The sequence below is a fragment of the Arvicanthis niloticus genome, chromosome 24 (assembly GCF_011762505.2).
Source record: "Arvicanthis niloticus isolate mArvNil1 chromosome 24, mArvNil1.pat.X, whole genome shotgun sequence".
Taxonomy (NCBI): Eukaryota; Metazoa; Chordata; class Mammalia; order Rodentia; family Muridae; genus Arvicanthis; species Arvicanthis niloticus.
Genome location: NC_133432.1, coordinates 6,249,237 through 6,267,883, shown reverse-complemented (window position 1 = coordinate 6,267,883; position 18,647 = coordinate 6,249,237). Strand labels below are relative to the sequence as shown.

The 18,647-nt window shown below is 54.5% G+C and overlaps 1 protein-coding gene across 4 annotated transcripts in view; it reads right to left on the bottom strand.

Moving 5' to 3' along the window:
* Window positions 1-18,647, bottom strand: part of Pxn (paxillin) — a 45,955-nt gene that overhangs the window by 8,443 nt on the left and 18,865 nt on the right. For 3 of the 4 annotated variants that reach the window (XM_076922542.1, XM_076922545.1, XM_076922544.1), the window contains exons 2-6: window positions 2,800-3,026; window positions 2,386-2,501; window positions 1,912-2,048; window positions 1,624-1,825; window positions 469-604 (exon numbers count right to left, since the gene is read on the bottom strand). In XM_076922542.1, the coding sequence (XP_076778657.1) occupies window positions 469-604; window positions 1,624-1,825; window positions 1,912-2,048; window positions 2,386-2,501; window positions 2,800-3,026 (818 nt within the window). Of the gene's footprint in view, window positions 1-468; window positions 605-1,623; window positions 1,826-1,911; window positions 2,049-2,385; window positions 2,502-2,799; window positions 3,027-4,258; window positions 4,412-18,647 lie in introns of those variants that run through there. The other variant, XM_076922543.1, reaches the window with a different exon arrangement.

The window sequence follows — 18,647 nt, the reverse complement described above, 5'->3', positions numbered from 1 at the left end:
GGGCTCTGGGGACTCAGGCCCCAGGAGAACACTGGAGGGTGGACGGAGGCTGGCTGCAGAGGTCTGTAAATCCCATCCCCACTGGCAGAAAGAAAGCGGTGTTCTGAGGACAGCTAGCGTGGGAGATACAGCTCTGGGGCAAGTGACCTCTCAGGCATGGGATGTTGATCCCACAGGCCCAGCAGGACACACCCTCCTCCAGCAAGAGCAGCTATCAACACAGGGGCTCTTTGTCCCTGTGTCCATGCCTCCTGATCCCCTTGACCTGGGTGGCTGGGAACACCAGGAGAGGGAGGAATGTCCCAGCTAAAAGGCTCTGGTTTCTCTGCCTTCACTGGCTGCTAAGAAGCTCAGTCTCACTCCTAGCTGGCCTCTCTCCCCCAGGGCGCCGTGGAGCCACAGGCCAGCTACACTGAGGTCGGATAATGGATTGGGGGGCGGCAATTGAAGAGAGGGGTCACAGGGCACCTTGAAATCTGACAGTGAAGCCATGAGCTCGTCCAGTTCCCTGGTGGCAGAGGAGGCCGAGATCCGGGTCTGCTGCTGGCTGGAGGTGACTCGCTGGGGACTGCTCATCTCTCCCTGGTTCACAGTGATGGCCGGGCTGCAAGGCAGGCACACTGTGTCAGTGGGGAGCCTGGGGGCCAGACTCAAGCTAAATAGGGAATCGGGTCTCCAGCACCCACTACCTTAGGGACCCTCTTCCCTGGCCAGTACAACTGGCTGAGACTGTGCCAAGGGAGGTAACCAGAGAAAAAGGCAGGTGGCTCAGACAGCACCCTTACAGGAAGACACCCCACCAGGGCAGGGCAAGCCCACCAGTTAAACACAGGGCGCACCACTAGGTCCCCTCTACAGCACTGTACGCAGACGTGAGGTTATTATACATAATGACATCAGTAAGCACATACACAGGCAGGTGCGGTGCCTCACACTTGTAAACCCAGCATGCAGGAGGCTGAGGCAAGAGGGTTACTACATATTGAGTTCTAAAACAGTCTGGGCCGTAGAGTGAGACCCTACCTCAGAATGAACAAACCAGACCTAACATTACTAGGTGTGTCCTGTGGGCACCAGAGCTGTGAGCCAGGCCTCTGCAGACATTTACCTGTGCAATCAATTTACCTGTGTCATCTCATCCCGTTACCCCTGTCCTTTAACCTACTTTACATTCTCATGCAGTTCAGACTGACCGCAACTCACTATATAGCCTAGACTGGCCTTGAACACGAGATTCCCCCAAGCCCCGACTTCCCAAATGCTGGGATTGTGACCATGCATCGTGACCACCTCGAGTTAGCTTATTCCAACTTACGGAGGGAAAGACAGACTCAAGAGCTGGAAGTAGTGACTGGCACAGCCAAGATTTTTAAGCCCGCTGGGGCATTAGCAAACCTGTGCTAACAGTCTGAGCCACAGATGGCTTCCAGCTCAGTGCTGACTGATGGCTGGTGCGGCAGGGGTGGTACCCGGTGACTCACTGTATCCCTAGGGCCTAGCAAGTAACAGGCACTTAAGGGGACCAGGTGACTCTAGGACTAAGTGACGGGCACTACAGCCCAGAGCCTGTCTGGGCAGGACCTTCAAGAGCTTCCCCGTGGGGAAAGCCCAGTGAATACTCACACAGGGCTGGGCACCGAACTCTCCAGTTCATCCAAAAGGCTCTCCACGCTGGGCCGCACATCCTCCAGGCCCCGGCCTCCATTCCGCTTTGGCTTCTCTTTCATCAGGGGCCCCGCTTTGCCCCCTAGGGGACTGTTATTTTCTGGGATGCCATAAAGGGGGCTCAGGGCTCCGGGCAATGGGGGGCTTGATTCGGCTTCATCTTGGAAAAAAGGAGACAACATGGTTGCTCATCCCTCAGTCCTCCAGGGACCCGGAGGCTCACACGGCCTGGACACTCAGCCGTACCTGCAGGGAAGCCGGGGGGACTGTGCTGCACCGCGTTCAGCTCTAGTAGCAGCCGGTCAAGTTCAGAGAGGTTGCTGCCCAGCGAGGAGCTCATCACGGTAGGCGAAGGCTCCGCGGACTTCTGCTTGTTGGGGAAGCTTCAAGAAGCAGAGGAGAGGAGTGAGACCTCTCCGCCTTACACTGGATGCGGCAGGCCCCAGACTCAAGGCCCAAGAGGTGGACCGTCACAAGTCTCCTCAGCAAGGAGGAGGCAGAGGGAAGGCAGGGAAAGAATGTGGTGAGTGAGGAGGAAGGAAGCCTTGCTTCAGTTCCTCAACCACACAGATGCTGTGATAGCCCAGCCCACCCCTGTGAGGTGGCAGAGGGAGCCGGCTGACAAGCACAGGGCCTGGTAGAGGCCTCAGGATCTCTGTAGTTAAGCCAATGACCTACAGGTTCCCAGAAGCGGGGCCGGTGTGGGCGCTGGCTCTGTACCTGTAGACGTGCTCTTCCTCGCCTGCCCGGGAACAAAGGGAGCCGACGCCGTCCTGGGGGTTGGAGGCACTGGAATTTTTAGCACTGGAGCTGTACACGGGCGACGGGGATGGAGGCTGCGGAGGGAAGAGCAATCAGGCCTGTCCCTGAAGAGAGACAGGAACAGGAGCCAGGAGCAGCCGGCCCCCAGGCAGCTCCTGCTTACAGCCTGTCTCACCAGGGAATTTCCGCAGGCTGGTCAGGTGATTAATACTTGGTCACTGGTCTCTCACATGGAACATAGGAAGGACTGTGTATGCCTGGGGACAGCCCATTCCCCCGGCCTCATTTCTCCAGTGGCTTGACACAGTCCTTGGTAGGTCAGCTCCTTTTACCCCTAAGTCCCTGAGGGCTTCTCAGATGCCCACCCCTTACCTGCTGGTGAGCGTATCTGGAACCACTAGGCTGCCACTGGTCTAAGGGGTCCAGGACCGTGCCATTGAGGGCCTCGCTGGATGGGGGTGGTGGGACCGGAGGTGGCACTGCAATCTCCTGGTATGTGTGGTTTCCAGTTGGGTAGGAGTAGGGAGGTTCCTCTGACAAGAACACTGGCCGTTTGGAGATGTGGGAGGTGGTAGACTCCAAGTCTGCCAGCAGGGCATCTGCAAAGAAGAGGTGCCCACCAGTGAGAGCCGGCCCTACCGGGCACTTCCCAGGAACAGACAGTGCCCTGCCTTCCTGAACCTCAGGTCCTCACATCTGCTGCCCTGTCCCCAGCCCAGACTGAATCTGCTCCGGAGGCTCCCTCTGGGCTCCTCCCTCAGGGGCTAGGTGCCTGGCTCTGCATCCCTCCTGACAAGGCTCTGCTGAGGCTGCTGTAAGTTAGAAATGCCCACCTGGAACTCTTGACACCACAGGGTGACTGGGGAATCAGACAGGGGGAGCCCCAAATCACACTACAGCACAGGAAGGGGCTGTGCAGACAGAGCCAGGCCAGGAGGTGGACCTAGGGTACACCTGTCCTGGGGGGGGGGGTGAGGGGGAGAGCAGAATTCCATGCCCTAAGCCCCTCCCTAGGCTCCAGGCTACGGGTAAGGTATGCAGAGAGGCTGGGGGGCTGGCATGAAGCCAGCTCAGCATTCACCACCCCCTCAACTGGGGGCAAGGCAGCTTTGCTGACTGCCTCTGCCAACTGGCAAAGAGCCCAGCCCTAGAGGCTCCAGGGCCCCAGACTGTTTAACTGTAACACAGGGGCCCAATCAGCCCTCAAATGCAAGCTACCATTGCCCCGGCATGCGGTAGCCCTACAGGGGCTCAGGTTCTTGACAGGAAGAACGCAGCTAGAGAGGCAGGAGCTAGAAGTACTGACCTTCCAGCCTTACTCCTCCTGCGCTGAAACCCTCCACAGGGCTATGGCCTGGATAGAGTCCAGCCCCGAATGCCACACCCTCCTCCTCCTGGACTGCTCACTGACCTGTTTGCGCTCAACCTCTAGTGACCAGCTTCCCTGGCCCTCCTGAGTGACAATCACAAACCCAGTGACCGCATTCATCACGTCTACTAGGCACCATGTGAGGTGTTTACACATGGTCACAGGTGACCCTTCTGGTGACCTAAAAAGCTACAAGTATTCTCTTTCGAGCTGAGGAGTGGACTTGGAAGCTCTGGGTACCTGCCCCAGATAACAGGGCAGGAAAGGACAGGGTCACATGACTCCTCAGACTCCCCAAGTTCCAGACCCCAAGCCTAGGGAGGCTGGGCTGTCAGTCTGACCTTTGCTGCAGCCCTGTCCCTGGCCCCATTCCCACTCAGAGGAAAGGACTCATGAAGCCTGTGAGACCATGCTTTCTCCCAGCCGCCCTGCTTACCAACATCACAAGGTGGGCACACCTACCCCTGGCTCCTGCCGTACGGTTGGAAGAGAAGCTGTTCCGAGGCCCAGACCTTGGGTCCCAGCTTCCTACTGCTGGAAATACTCGGTTCCTGAGGCCCCTCCCCTTCCAGGTCCCCTGGAGGAGTTCTGACTTCCTGCCTCCAACAAACCGGAAGTACGGGGTAGTCTATATGCGTCTAGGTAAGGGCATAAAAGGAACTAACATCCAGGGCCAATCCCAGAGGTGTCTCTAGGGCCACACCTGCTGTCCACTTCCTCTGGGCCCAACCCACAGTAGGCGGAACCCCTCTTTCTCCATCTTGGACTGAGGCAACTGGGAAACCCCGCAGTCCGCCACAGAGAAGGCAACAGATACAGCCCTGGTGGGCTGGCAAGAGCAGCTCCAGTCCTGAACCGTTACCAGGGCCAGGAGCGTCACCTCTGGGACCAGTCATCCTCCCCAACAGTGACACAGTGGGCTAAGCTGAGTCCCCGTTTCCCAAGTTCTCCATTAACAGTTCCTTGGGCTCTGAACCCTCCAAGGCAGATAAAAGCTACCCCGCTAGACAGTGAATCGGGGATTCCGCTGCCCGTACCACCTCCCTGTGCCTGGCACCTTGCTGGGATCCTGTGTCTGGATTTACTGTATGAGCTGGATTCTGGCTTGATTTTTTTTCTTTCTATTCTATTTTTATGATGCTAGAGATGGACCCTAGAGTCCCATACATAGTCGACTCCAGCAGTATCCCAAGGGTACAGCCTAACGCTTAGGGTTGAGACAAAGCCTGGTTATGTGAGCCAGGTGGCCCCAAACTCAATTCTCCTGCCTCAGTCATCACACTCAGCTTCCACGAGCTTTTTCCATGTGTTTGTTTTCTTTCCTGTGTGTGTGGTGTGTGTGGGTGTGTTCATGCACACCTGCTGTGTTCACCAGCTCGAGCCGTGTGGAGGTTGGAAGTCGGGGGTCTGGTATGTTCTTTATCCTGTTCCATTTTGTTTCTGTAGATGGTTGGGTTTTTTTTGTTGTTGTTGTTGTTTTGGTTTTTTAAAGATTTGTTTCTTTATATTGTATGTGTCTGAGACTTTTTTTTTTTTTCTTCGAGACAGGGTTTCTCTGTGTAGCCCTGGCTGTCCTGGAACTCACTCTGTAGTCCAGGCTGGCCTCGAACTCAGAAATCCACCTGCCTCTGCCTCCCAAGTGCTGACATTAAAGGCGTGTGCCACCACTGCCCAGTGAGACTTTTTATTTTTGTTTGTTTTGTTGTTCTGTTTGTTTTGAGACAGGGTTTCTCTCTTTAGCCCTGACTGTCTTAGAACTTGCTCTGTAGACCAGAGCTTTGAACTCAGAGATCCACCTGCCTTGCAAGTGCTGGGACTAAGGTCATGCCCCAGCATTGCCTGGCTCCTGAGACAACTTTGTGGAGGTAGTCCTCACCTCCCACTCTTGTAGGGTTCCGGGTTAACCTTGGGTCACCAGGCTTACCCTTCCCATTCTCAACCACTCAGCTTCTGTTGTTCTTAAAGATACATATAGACACTCTAGGTAATCCTGGATGTCCTAGAGCTTTCTATGTAGACCAGGCTAGCCTCCACACCCTGTTTTCTGAGAAGGGGTTTCGCTAAACTGGCTGGCCACCGAGTCCCTGGGATCCACCTGTTCCCACCTGCATGGCATTGACGTTACAGCCGTGCATCGGTCAGCACGCGCATGAGGCTTGCAGTGGGAGCTGAGGAGCTCTGGTCCTTGGGGTGGCACATCAAGCAGTCTAGCCGCTGAGTTCTTTCTCCCCAGATTGCTTATTTCCTTCCTTCTTCCCTCCCTTCCAATTTATGAAGGAGAGAGAAAGGTTTGGGGCCAGCAGGATGGCTTAGCATGCTTGCTACTAACCTGATGGCTTGAGTTGGATCCCTGGAACCCACATGGGAGAAGGAAAGAGAACCCCTGAATGTTGTCCTCTGACCAACACACATACACACATGCACATACATATACGCAGACACATAGACACACACACTCACACACATGCAGGCACACACACAAACACACACATTAAACACAATATAATTAAAAGAAAAAGAGGAGGCTGAAGAACCAGCTTGGGGGTTAAGAGCACAGACAGTTCATGCAGAAGCCCCAAGGTTGGTTTCCAGCACCCACAGTAGGCAGCTTATATCCTGCTATAGGGGTTTTCAAAGCCTCTGGCCTCTGCAGGCACCTGCACACACACACACAAACACAGAGACATATACATACTTAAAACTCAATCTTAAATACAAGGAAAAAGACTCACTCAGAGTTTACAGAAGAGCGTCTGCCATGTGAGTACCAGATGGAAGGAGCGGGCCCTGAACTCGGGCCCAGCTCCACTCCAGGACTACTGACCTTTTGTCTTTAAGGCCCAGTCTAATCAGTCAGGTATCTGTGTCGGGAGAGATACCTCCATAGTAAAACCACTTGGTTGCTCTTGCAGAGGACCTGGGTTCAGTTCCCAGCAGTTACGAGGCAGCTCACAACCTGTCACTCTAGTGGCAGGGAAATCCAACACCCTCTCAGACTCTGTGGGCACTGTGTGCATTTGATCCACTTATACACATGCAGGCAAGACACTCATACACGTAAAAACAATCTTCAATTTTATCTTATTTATTATTTTTTCGTGTGCATTTGTATATGAGTGTGGCGGTCAGGGAACTGCATACAAGCGCCCGCTCTCCCCTTCCCATGTCAGGTTCTGTGCTGGGGCAGCAGATACACACCACTGCCCGGGTTCACACAGGAGCTGGGGATGTCGGGTTTGCCTAGCAAATGCTGTTACCCACTGAGCTATCTCTCTGGCCCTCGCTGTGAATAATCCTCACCCTGCAGTATCAGTGAGATTTACGAGGGCTGGCCCACGGTAAACATGCATCAGTTGCCAAACGTCAGACCTAGTTACTCTGTGACATCTAAAAACAAGTCTTTCCTGAGTAAAACCGGGTTCAGCCATGAGAACAGTCTGGACCAGAGCCACAGAGTAAGTAAGGAGCATTCAAAGCCCTGTGTGGTGGTGCACACCTTTAATCCTAGCCCTCAGGAAGCAGAGGCAGGAGGATCCGAGTTCAAGACCAGCCTGGTCTACATACCAAGATCCAGGAGGGCAGGATTATACACAGAAACATTGCCTCAGCAAACAAAACACAAAAAGAAAGGACCATTCAAAACGCTACGTATATATGTGTATGCGCGCACGCATGCGTGTGCGTGTGCGTGTGCGTGTGCGTGTGCGTGTGCCAAGAAGAAAGCACACTATTCCCCAATCTCCTCTAAATGTTTGACTACCTGAGAGAAAGGAAATTTAGCCGGTGCTTACCCAAGCACAACCTCTGACATGGCTTCCTCTTCTCTCTGTACCCTTACTTAGTCCTTACCCGGTGGCTTGAATAGGACTTGGTGTCCCCGTGCCCCAGGGTCCCTCACTAGTTGCTCAGGCAATACAGGAGGCAGCTGAAACATAGACCCTGAGGCTCTGGGCCCTGTGCTGTAGTGCCTAGCATTTCCCATAGGTGGAAAACTGGTAAAGGCTAAAGTCCAGCAAACTCCTCCCCTGGCTTGAGTAAACACAGCCAGGATGGGGCTTCGGGAAGCAGCCTCCCTACCTGCCAGGACTCCCGACTTCAGCCATGGCTGCCACCTTTTGCTGGCTCTAAACAGACAGTTCACACCGAAATGGCCCCTTCCTTTAGTACAGAAGTCAGACACAGATCCACCACCACCTCCACCCTGCTTCTCCCATGCTAAAGGACCCAGTGCTGGGGCGCCTCAAAGTGCCTCAGCGTCACGCCACTAAATTGTTGGGTCCGGACTTGACACCATTTCAACTAAAGCCTGAGCCAGAGGCTTGAACCCACTGGAGGGGAAAAGCAGAGGACAGGCAGGACGCTGCAGCCCTGGGTATGGATGGGCAAAGGGCAGGGTCCAAAGTACCAGCCAGGGGCACAAAAATCACAGCGCTATGCACTGTTGAGTAAGCGTGCAGGCCACCTGCTGCTGACCACCAGAGGGAGCCATTGGTCCACCATCTTCCCGCCATGGGGGTAACCTCATGTAACCGCAGAATTTTCTTGCTGAGCTGGGGAAAGACTAGGGAGTCCCCAGCCATAGTGGGAAGTTTCAGTCTCAAGAAAAACTAGAGCCTGAGGCACCGAGCTGGCATAGAAACTAGCCTGGGTGCCAAGACCCTGGGCATGCAAATTGGGACATCTGGAGGTGCAGTCTAAGCATGGCACAAGTTCAGGAGTCCCACAGACCCAGAGGGACACATTCAGTGTCTTCCACCACCTCTTCTGCAAACGCAGGGCACAAGCAGCCCAGCTCTGTTTTATAGCTGTGCCTTGCTCAGTCTACAGCTTGAAACAATACCAGCTTCAAGCCGGGAGCCTGCACTGGAGCACGGCACTCAGTGGAGGAGGAAGAGCATGTGCATGCTGAGGGGTGACGTGCAGGCCAGAAGACAACTTTCAAGGAGGCAGTTCTCTCCCTGTACCATATGGCACCCAGGGACTGGACTTGGGTTGTCAGACTTGGTAGTAAGCACCTCAGAACTCTTGTTTGACAGCCTCGGTTCAGTCTGGAGCACCCCTCCCTCCCTTCCATCCTGGGACAGCCAAGGGGAGACTCTGCGAAGCCTTCCCACCCCAACACCCATGCAGAGCTCTTCCCCAAGCTGTGCCCCTTTGTCCTGGCTGTCCCCAGGCACATCTTAGGTATGTAATAAAATCTGTCAAAGGGCAGTGTCCTGGTGCTGGCCAGGTGCCAAAAGCGGTAAGCTCCAGGTCCACCCACCGTGGTTCAAGTGGCCGGAGCTGGGGCCCCAGCTATTCCCCAGGTGTCTGGCTGTTACAGCCTGCCCTCGGGGATTTAGACATGCTGACTGCTTGCTGGCTGAACTGCCTGGACAGGGGCCTGTGCCTCAGCTCCCTCACCTGCCCCACGTTTCCAGGAATTCTAAGCTTAGGATTCGGATCAAAGAAAACCAGTGTAAAGTGCCTACTGGGCACTGGGGAGGTACTGGGCAGGCAGGAGCTCCCTGCCTGCTAGAGGACCCTCAACTCAGAACAAAGAACGTCCTATCTGGTGCTGGGACAGCAATCAGGGCATCATTCTGCCCAAAACAAGGCCTCAGGGAGAGACCTGCGGTGGCTGTCCTTGGTTGTCACCTTGACTGGAATTAACTAAAACCCAGGCAGGGGAACACCTGTGAGGAATTTTCCCGCAATTAAATGATTTGAAGTAGAAAAACCCAGTTTTAATCTGGATTGTTTGTTTTTAAATTTTGAACCAGTAGGCTCTGGAAGTGCTCTTAGCCACTAAGCCATCTCTCCAGCCCCTCAATCTTCTGAGGTGGGAAGATCCACCCTTAACCTGGACCACACTATCTGCTGGCAGCCTATATAAGGAAGGAGGAGGAAGGAGGCTCCCCCGCCCGCCCCCACCACCTCTTCCCCTGCCCCCGCCTGCTGGCAAGTCCATTCCTTATTGGCATTACTCTTCCTGGGGATTCTGGCGTGTAAAGGACACAAGGTCCTTGAACCAGGGAAGCCAGGAATGTTACACACACAGGTTCATCTCGGCAAGGGAAGGGATGTGTGACTCTTTTCCACCCAGAAGGCTGGGGGTGGGTGTAGTTAACATCCAGGTGATCTGTGAGGCCAGCCCATACCCGGATCCCCCAGACTATTATACCTATCCCAGCCTCTTCCTCTCTAGGCCTTTATCTTGAACTCTGTTTCTCAGTCAATAAAACCCATCCCTAGGGGAGATGTCACATGTACTTTGTAATTTGGTGGCCTCTCCAATGACCTAGACCACACCAGATCCTCCCTTAGGCCCTTAAGCTACAGAACAGTTAGGAGAGTTACTCTGCCTGCCTCGGTGTTTGCAGAGACCCCCACACTGATGTATACCTAAGACCAGCTAAGGTAGCCAACCTTGTGGACTAAACAACTTCTGGATTCCTAGACCTTTTGATGGTAGTCAGCCATGGTCAGACTAGCAGGACTACGGTTGTTAGTCACTCTAATAAGTATAAGAATAAATATATATGTAGACTTATATATTCATATATACTGAATATGTGAGTATTCATATTCACTGGACAAGCTGTGTTCCTCTGGAGAACCCTGACACCTCCCATCAGATCTCTATTTCTGAGCCCACGGCTAGAACCGCAAGCGTTGAGCCACCTTTCTCATCCCTTTCCAGTTAGGCTGCCCTGCCTAGGCCCTCGCCGCGCCAGGGCCCACTGTCCACAGCTCCATGCTGGAGCAGAGAGCTGATTCTCAGGCAGGCCCACTTCACCATGCCCTGTACCCCTGAGGCCTGGCCAGGGGGCATCCATGGCGGTTCTTCCCAAGGCCTTCCTGCATCAGATGGAAGGAGCAGTCACGTGCCTGCCTCCTGAGTGCCTGGGCAGCAAGGGGCTGCACAGCTGGGGGCTTTCCCAGGGGCCTGCAGTCCATGCCTGCAGTGTTGTGTGAGACCTGACTCTCAGCCAGACAGAATTAGGCTCCTAAGTACCTGCTGTCTGGATCCAGAGGGGGCTTGAACAGCATGTCTACCTTGTTATGCACAAAAAAGGGCTCAGTCCCCTGCTGGTCACCTGGGCAGCCCAGGTAGTAACCTAAGGGCCCTTACAGCTGCTCAGACAGAGGGATGTATGCAGTGGGTGGGCCCAGCCTTACCAAGGAAGGAGCTAGCGAGGGGAGGGGGAGCGAGGGGACATCCACCTTCTCACCCCTCGGGTGAGACTTCTTCCTTTGGAAGGAGGAAGGAGCAAGCGGCGGACCCGCCCCTCCCCCCGCCCGTGGCTCCCACCCAGTCCCTGTCCCCTCAAGCCGCCAGAGCCCAAGAACAGTTAGAGCAGAGGTAATCTAACCCACAGCGGGGTACTTTTATTCAGTGAGTAACTCCCCAGGAATGGAGAGCTGGGTATATTTATCCTGGTCTGTCCTATCCTCAGGGAAGACGGCTGTGACCAGCAAGAACCAATACACAATGAAGTCAGATCTCTGCACCTACCCAGCCTAGGGACCTAAGGCCTCTACACTCCGTAGGAATCCAACCTTCTAGAGCGAGTTTCCCTCTACACTCTCATCAACTGTCCCCTCTCGGAGAATTAATCTCTTAGAGACAGACAACCTTGCTCGGGAAAGGACCGGGACCGCCAGCATAAAGGAGGAACTGGGCCATCCTGCTGCAGTCTGCCTGGCCAGGGTCCTGTCGAGTAAAATGACAGTCTTGAGCTGCCCCCATTTCTGGGCAGGTTCTAAGGAGGAAAACGGGATTAGATGAGATCTATACAGCCATTGGTTCCTCAAGACTTTGTCTCACTCAAGGCATTACTGTGATCTGAACCCCAGAGGGCAGGAGAGCCAGCTCCACACCATAGAGCCATTTGAATATTTAACAGCCATGCCTGCAGGTTGTGAAGGCTCGCCCGCCCCACCAAACTTCCCTAGCTGACTCATGCCTTGCTCAACAGGAGCTGCCCTGAAGGAAGTGTGGGCTGGATGACAAACAGGAAACCAGGGGAAAAGGTCTAGAGGTTTCCAGCCTGCAGCAGGCAGGGCCGCCTGGTACAGCTGCCTCTTCCCAGCTCCCGCGTGCCAGAGGCGCACTTCCAGTTTTCAGCTGAGCCCTGTCTGCCAGAGGCAGATCCCGGAGTGTGCAGGCAGCTCCCCTTTATTGGATACTGTCCTCAAGGGCACAAGGCTCAGGTGAGAGGAGACAGAAGACAACAAAAGCTGCAGGGCTTCTGTGAGGTTCCCCTGAGCTCTAGGCAGAAGCCCAACTCTACCAGGGCTCTTAGGAAGTAGGTACTCAGCACACACACACACACACACACACACACACACACACACACACACACACACACACCCCAGACTGCAGCAGTGTCTGTACGTGGCCTGGAGCCAGATCCAGCCACACACCCAGGTGAGGAAGCAGCAACCTTAAGAACTCATCCTGAGAGTCCCTCCTCCTCAGCCCCAGAATATGCCCTAGACACACTTCCTTGGTCAGATCTTATGTACCTCTTCAACTCACCCACAGACTCTAACACCACCCCCCAGACACACACTCTTCTCCCCCCCGCCCCCCCAAAGTTTCTCTGTAGAGCCCTGGCACTTGCTCTCACTATGTAGACCAGGCTATCCTGAACTCAGATCTGCCCACCTCTGCCGACCTCTGCCTCCCAAGTACCAAGATTAAAGGTGTGCACTGCTGCTGACTGGCGCCCAGGGGATTCCTGTTCTGGAAATGTCCCTGGTCTGTTCCAGTATGACTCCAGGCCCTTCCTGCAATGTGGGCTCTTCCAAGCACATGAGTCTCCAGCCTAGCGAGCAGGGCGGCTCCTCGGCTGCTCCCCCTGCTAATCACCAACAGAGGTTAGGAGGGGCTCTCTCCGATGTGAGTCATCTCTGGCCCCATGGAGACCTGAACAGAAAGTTCAGAAGTTTGCCTGTTTCTGGGATGAGCTGTAGTCTCTCCACAGTGTTTACGACGCAGAGACACCAGTTCCTCTGCGCTTTCTTTACTCAGCAAATTCTAACTGGTGAATGCAGCCCGAAACAACTGAGAAAGGCTTCCCCGCTTGCCAGTGGCAGGTTTCTGCTCACCTGGCCACCCTCCTCTGGTCCCCGCTGGGCCTCCCCATGTCACAGTCCCTCCTTCTTTGTATCATCTGCAGCCAACAATATGGTCTAGAACATCAGAGACCAGGCTCAGTCCCTTCTCAGAGTCTCCGTCACCTCTCTGGGTTCTGCTAAGCCCACTTCCAGTAGATGAAATGGTTTGAACTTCCTGAACTATACACACACACACACTGTTTTGAGGCTACGGCTCCTTACACAGTGTAGGCTGGCCCTGAGCCCTGGCTCAGCTGGGCTCTGCTTTGCTCTGGTGCTAGGATAGCAAGCCTACAGCACCACTCCCAACTAAAAGCCCACCTCTCCCTCCCGTGTGGGTCCACACTTCACCCTCACCCCTCCCTCCCTCCTTCCCTCCCCAGACTCGGGCTCTCTGTGTGAACTTCCTCCCACCCTTTCTGGCCTCTCAGGGAAGGGCTGGGGAGAGTGTGTGCTCAGTCCTCTATACGGAATGGTGTGGTGTGTGCATACAGCCCAAGCACACCTTCCTGAGGATGTAACAGTTTGGTTTGGCTTCGCTTCTGTCCTGAGACGGTTCTGTCTTCCTCAGGCTGCCATCCACTTTCGATCCAGACTCAGCGTCCTGAGTAGCTGGGATTACAAGCCTGAACCACCATGCCCAGTAGACTTAAATACTATTCTGCTTTACATTTTTTTAAAGGATGGTAGACACGGCTCAGCAGTTAAGAGTGTGTGCACTGCTTTTGCAGAGGACCCAGGTTCAGCTCCCAGCACCCATGTGAGGTTTCAAATCCCAAGGGGCCTGAGTCCCTCTTCTGGCTTCCTCAGGCACCAGGCATGCATATGGTGCACATACATGCGTACGCAAAATAGTCACACACATAAAACAAACCTTTTAAAAATTATTTACTACTTTTATATCATGTGTGTGTGCATGCGCACATGCACACGTAAAAGTCAGAAGACAACTGTGGAGTCCCTCTCTCTTCTCACCATATGGGTGGCAGGTAAGTTAGGGAACCAGGCTTGGTCACAGTGCATGTGCCTGCAGAGTCCATCTCGGGCGTCAGGTTCCCCGGGGGGCTGCAGTTGCAGGTGGTGGGAAGCTGTTGAGGGACGGTCCTGAGAACCAGACTCAGGTCCTCTGCAAGAGCAGTACATACTCTTAAGTGCTGAGCCCGTCTCTCCAGATACAATAGATGTGATTTTAAAATATTTCTTTTCCTCTTTTCCCCCAGTGCAGGACTCAGGACCTCATGCAACGCAAGACCAGCAGCACTGAGCTGCGATTTCTGGCTCCAGATAGTTCTGAACCCTCAAGTATAAGGCCACAGATATGGAGGACACACCCTCCCACCAACGTCGCCTTTGCCAAGTGTAAGGACAAGCCCTGGAGTTGACAGTCCCATCTCTGAGCCTCTCAGAAAGTGAAACCAAAGGGCCCTCACTCCCTGCTCTGGCCTCCATCACCACTTTCCTCTTTAGCAGGACCAGGACCTCCCAGCCCCCCTGACGCCCCCTCCCTGCCTTTTCCCTGCCAGGTCTCTCCCTACAAATACCCCCAGGAGACAAAGGGGAGACAGGAGCCCACGAAACCTTCAGGGAAACCCAGAAGGCCCTCTGGGGACCAAGTCAACCCAGAAACAAGAAGCTGAAATCACTGCCTTGACTCAAACTAGCCAGGCTGGGTTCTAAAGGCAATGAGATGACAGATAGACAGACAGACAGACAGAGGCTTCCGAGAGTCTTTTGCACACACTGGGGCCTTCAGTGCACAGTTTTACGAAGCACCACAAGGCCCCCACTGTCCACAGATAAAGCCACACACTGTGTCACAGATTGGGCTGTTCTGGTGTCACGTGGCTCTCTGTATACCCTTCTGGTACCCCCCCCCCCACTGTGCCACAATGGAGGTAACAGCCTCCCCAGTGGGAAAGCAGCTGACTTGGGTCCACTGCTCACCAGCCTGGTGGCAGTTTACTTGACTGTTAGGAGCTTCCGCTTACCACTTGGTACCTACCTCACAGAGCTCACTGTGAGAATGGGTGGGAGGCTTGGAGAAAGCCATCATGGTGGCTGGCGGTAAGATGATGTGGGCCTCCCACTCTCACAGAGAGGCACACGGTACATAAATCTGCATCACTGATGGCCATGTCCCCTGGAACAGCACAGGGAAGGAGCTGGAGCCAGGGCCGGCAGCCAGGGATCCTGGGAGCTGTGGCAGGTCGTCACTAACGGGCCTTCTTGCTGAGCAAACCACTGACCTCACCCGTTTATGCCTGGGGTTCATTCCAAGTCCTCCTCAGAGAACATCAGCTGAGCCCAGCAGTCTCCAACTCACTCCCCAGCAGAGGCAGGGCCGGGGGGGGGGGGGCTGCAGTGCTCCCCACTCCTCCCCACTCCTCCCCACTCCTCCCCACTGCAGCTGGGCCTGGGAGCCCTGTGACTTTGAACTGGAGCTGCCTAAGCTCCAAAGACCCTGAGAAGTTAGGGAGTCAGGAAGAAGCAGGAGGAAGAGTCGCCACAGAGGGAGCACGGGCAGGGCTACAAGGCGAAGCAGCTGCTCAGCAAGGGAGAACAACCCTTCAGCACACCCAGCCTGATCCACAGTACACCAGGTCAACCTGCACAAGCATTTTCCTCCTGGCCCCCAATCACACTGCAGCTGCTCCCGTCTGAGCACTGCCAAGCAAAACAAGGTTCCCAGGCACAGACCCGCAGCCTCACAGATCAATCGGTCCACAGGCAGACAGACGCAGACAGACAGAGCTCTCCTATATACGCCACACCAGTCAAAGAAGGGTGAGACAGACAGCTGGCCTGAACACAAGCACGCAGCATTCACGCGTGCGCGCGCACACACACATCAGGTAGTTCTGGGTTTGTCCTCTATAAATGCTGTTCCCGAAAGGTCACAAGCATGCCTGGGTAAGAGAGGACTCAGCCGAGAGCTAACCTTGGCCTCGACCCTGACCTGATGCACAATCAATGAAGCGGTGCAGCGTCACCCACGGTTGGCCAATAGTCATCAAGTACTGACTTATGTGACAATAAGTGGGTTCAAGATGGCACCATCAAGTCTCCTCATATGTACCTCAGTGTGGAATAAGAGAGAGCTCGGAGACCTCAGGACCCTACACACACCCTCGGCGTCACGACTTGAGTTGGAACAGCCATCTTAGATAGCCAAGGTGCTCTAAGAAATGAGGAAGCAGAGGAGGAGGCGGCCCGGCTGCCCCAGCATTCCCTCACCAACCCTCAATGACATGTTTGCTTCCCTAGAGGAACTGACACCATCCGACCCCAGGTCTCCTCGCCTGCAATTTTAGGAAGCCATCTGCTGAGCTCAGAACTCCAGGAAATGCCGGGGCCCCTTGACAGCTGGTGTCACCACAGACAGTTGGCACCTCCTGAAAAAGAGCCATCCCACGCACAGAGGCTTGGGGACTCTTCCCAGTCTCCTGCCCACAGGCGCACCTCACTTGCTCACAGGTGACCTGCAAACTCAGTGTAAGGCCCTGGTGGGATGACAGTGCCTCCCACAAAGAGGGGACAGCTCCAGCCTGTCCCTGTCCTGAAAGGGGTAAGGCAGGTCCCACTAGAAGGGCAGATCTTCTCCAACTCTCACAGTGGGAAATCTGCCTCTTCCTGGACAGGGAGGAAGCACATGGTGGCTGCAAAGTCACGCAGGAGAAAACGGAAAATAGGCTTTCCTGAAACAAAATGTATCAGGGACCTGTGGGCTCAGCCTGGCCGACAGGGCTCACATGCCGGGGGAAGGAAGATGCAGGGGAGGAGGAAGTAAGGTCATGTGACCAGCCTACAAGAAGCCCACCAACCCAGAGCCGGAGCCTCAAGCCAAGCACATGCCAGCCCTCATGGATACTCTGACTGAGGGAGTCTGTGCACCGGCTTCAGAGGCAGATTCAAGGTTCCTGCTTGGGTTGGCTCAGCCAGCCTGCCCTCCCAGCTGGCTACCCCAGGAGATCAACGGGGGCAGAGCAGGGTGGGACCCACCACATCCCCAATTTGGATTTTACTGCAGGAGACAGTCTGGGGCTCAGGGAACCCAACCCAGCAGAACGAGGACAGATGGTAAAAGCAGCGCCTGCCCAGAAATATCACACAGGAAGTCCCCAGTGTACACACAGGGAGCATTCCAAAGGCTTGTTTGTATGTTGGATTTTGAACCATAGGGGCAGTCTTCTAAAAGAAGCCACATTCTGAAGGGCAGCTGGGCAACTGTCCAGGTAGGCTGTCACGTCACCTGACCCACAGCTGTGTCCTACAGCATGCTGTCCAGAATGAAGTGTGGAAGTGACAGCTCACCTGGGGCTGGGCCAGGTTGGACTACACCTACAGCACCTGAACTGCCGGCTCAGCCACGTGTGGAACTCCTGGTAAACTCTAGGACAAATGGGACAACTGTGAACCCCACAACTCCCTCGCATGTGTGAGTCAGGGGCCCAGCAGTTAAGGAGGTGACCTCTGTTAGAACAAAGCTGTCAGCCAGGGCAGCCATTTCTCCCACCCTGGTGGGAGACAGGAAATGGTCACCACACAAGTCAGTGAGCTGATCAATCAGTCACCTGCTCCACTACTGACCTGTCTGAGGTAAGTCATGTCTCCCTTACGAAGCAGGGAAGGTTCTGCCCTCGTCTCCTTCATGCTCTACCCCAAACTATGATACCTGCCTGCATGGATCTTATCCCTTGGTGGAGGGCCCACTCCAATTTTTGAGACACAGCTAGATGATGCCCAAGCTGGGATAAGAGTGGTCCAAACTCCCTGACCGTAAACAAGATTTCCTGTTCCAAATGAGGACAAATTCAAACCCAGACACAAAGAACCGTAACATTGGCCTTACCAGTACCCAGGTCCTCTGTCAAAAGGCACTATGGGAATAGGGTAAGGAGGCTCCCACGCTCCCCTGAGGATCTACAGGTAATCAATGCTTGGGGAAGGGAAAGACACTCTTCCACGGTGGAGCCACTGAGAAAGTGTCCGTGCCCCAGTAAACGACCCCTTACCTGCGCTCCTGTAAGCAAGCCTGCTAGAACTTGGTAGCTCACCGAAAGACTAACAAACACCAGGAGATCAGTGGGAGTCAGCAAGGGGGGGGGGGGAGGGGAGATAGGGGGAATTTGATAAGATGTTATATACACATAAAATGCCATAGCTAAACATAGTATGTATATTTAATGTATGCTAATAAAAAAACAAAGATACCAGTGACTTCTATCCTAAGAGTCAAGGGTAGCACAGTGTGTGTGTGTGTGTGTGTGTGTTGCACAAGTGTGTGTGTTTGAATGTGGTGCATGCCTGCACACAGCTCCATGCAGAGAAAGGATGGAGCTCCTCCCCCAGAGACCAGAAAGGAAGATGATTTTTACAACAGCAACTGACATCGTGATGACCCCCAGATCTGTAAACCATATTGTATGTGGGTCCCCACCACATTACTCTGGGGAGGAAGCTCCCAGTAGTCACAGTGCAAAGGAGATGAGAAAGCACCGGCCTGGCTAACGGCATGGCCCTGTGTTCACACCTCACTGCTACACGTGTCAGGACAAGCGTCGTGCTTGGGGCTGACGCTGATCCAGTGTCATGTCCCCCCCAGGTGAAGGGAAGTCCTGGAATGGGACATGTCCAGCAGAGCTCACTCCACAAGCAACCACAGGTCACAGCACAGAATGGCCCCAATCCCACAGGGTGTCCACACAGAGCTCTTGGTACCTGGTTGACCTGCTTGCTTGAGGTCTTC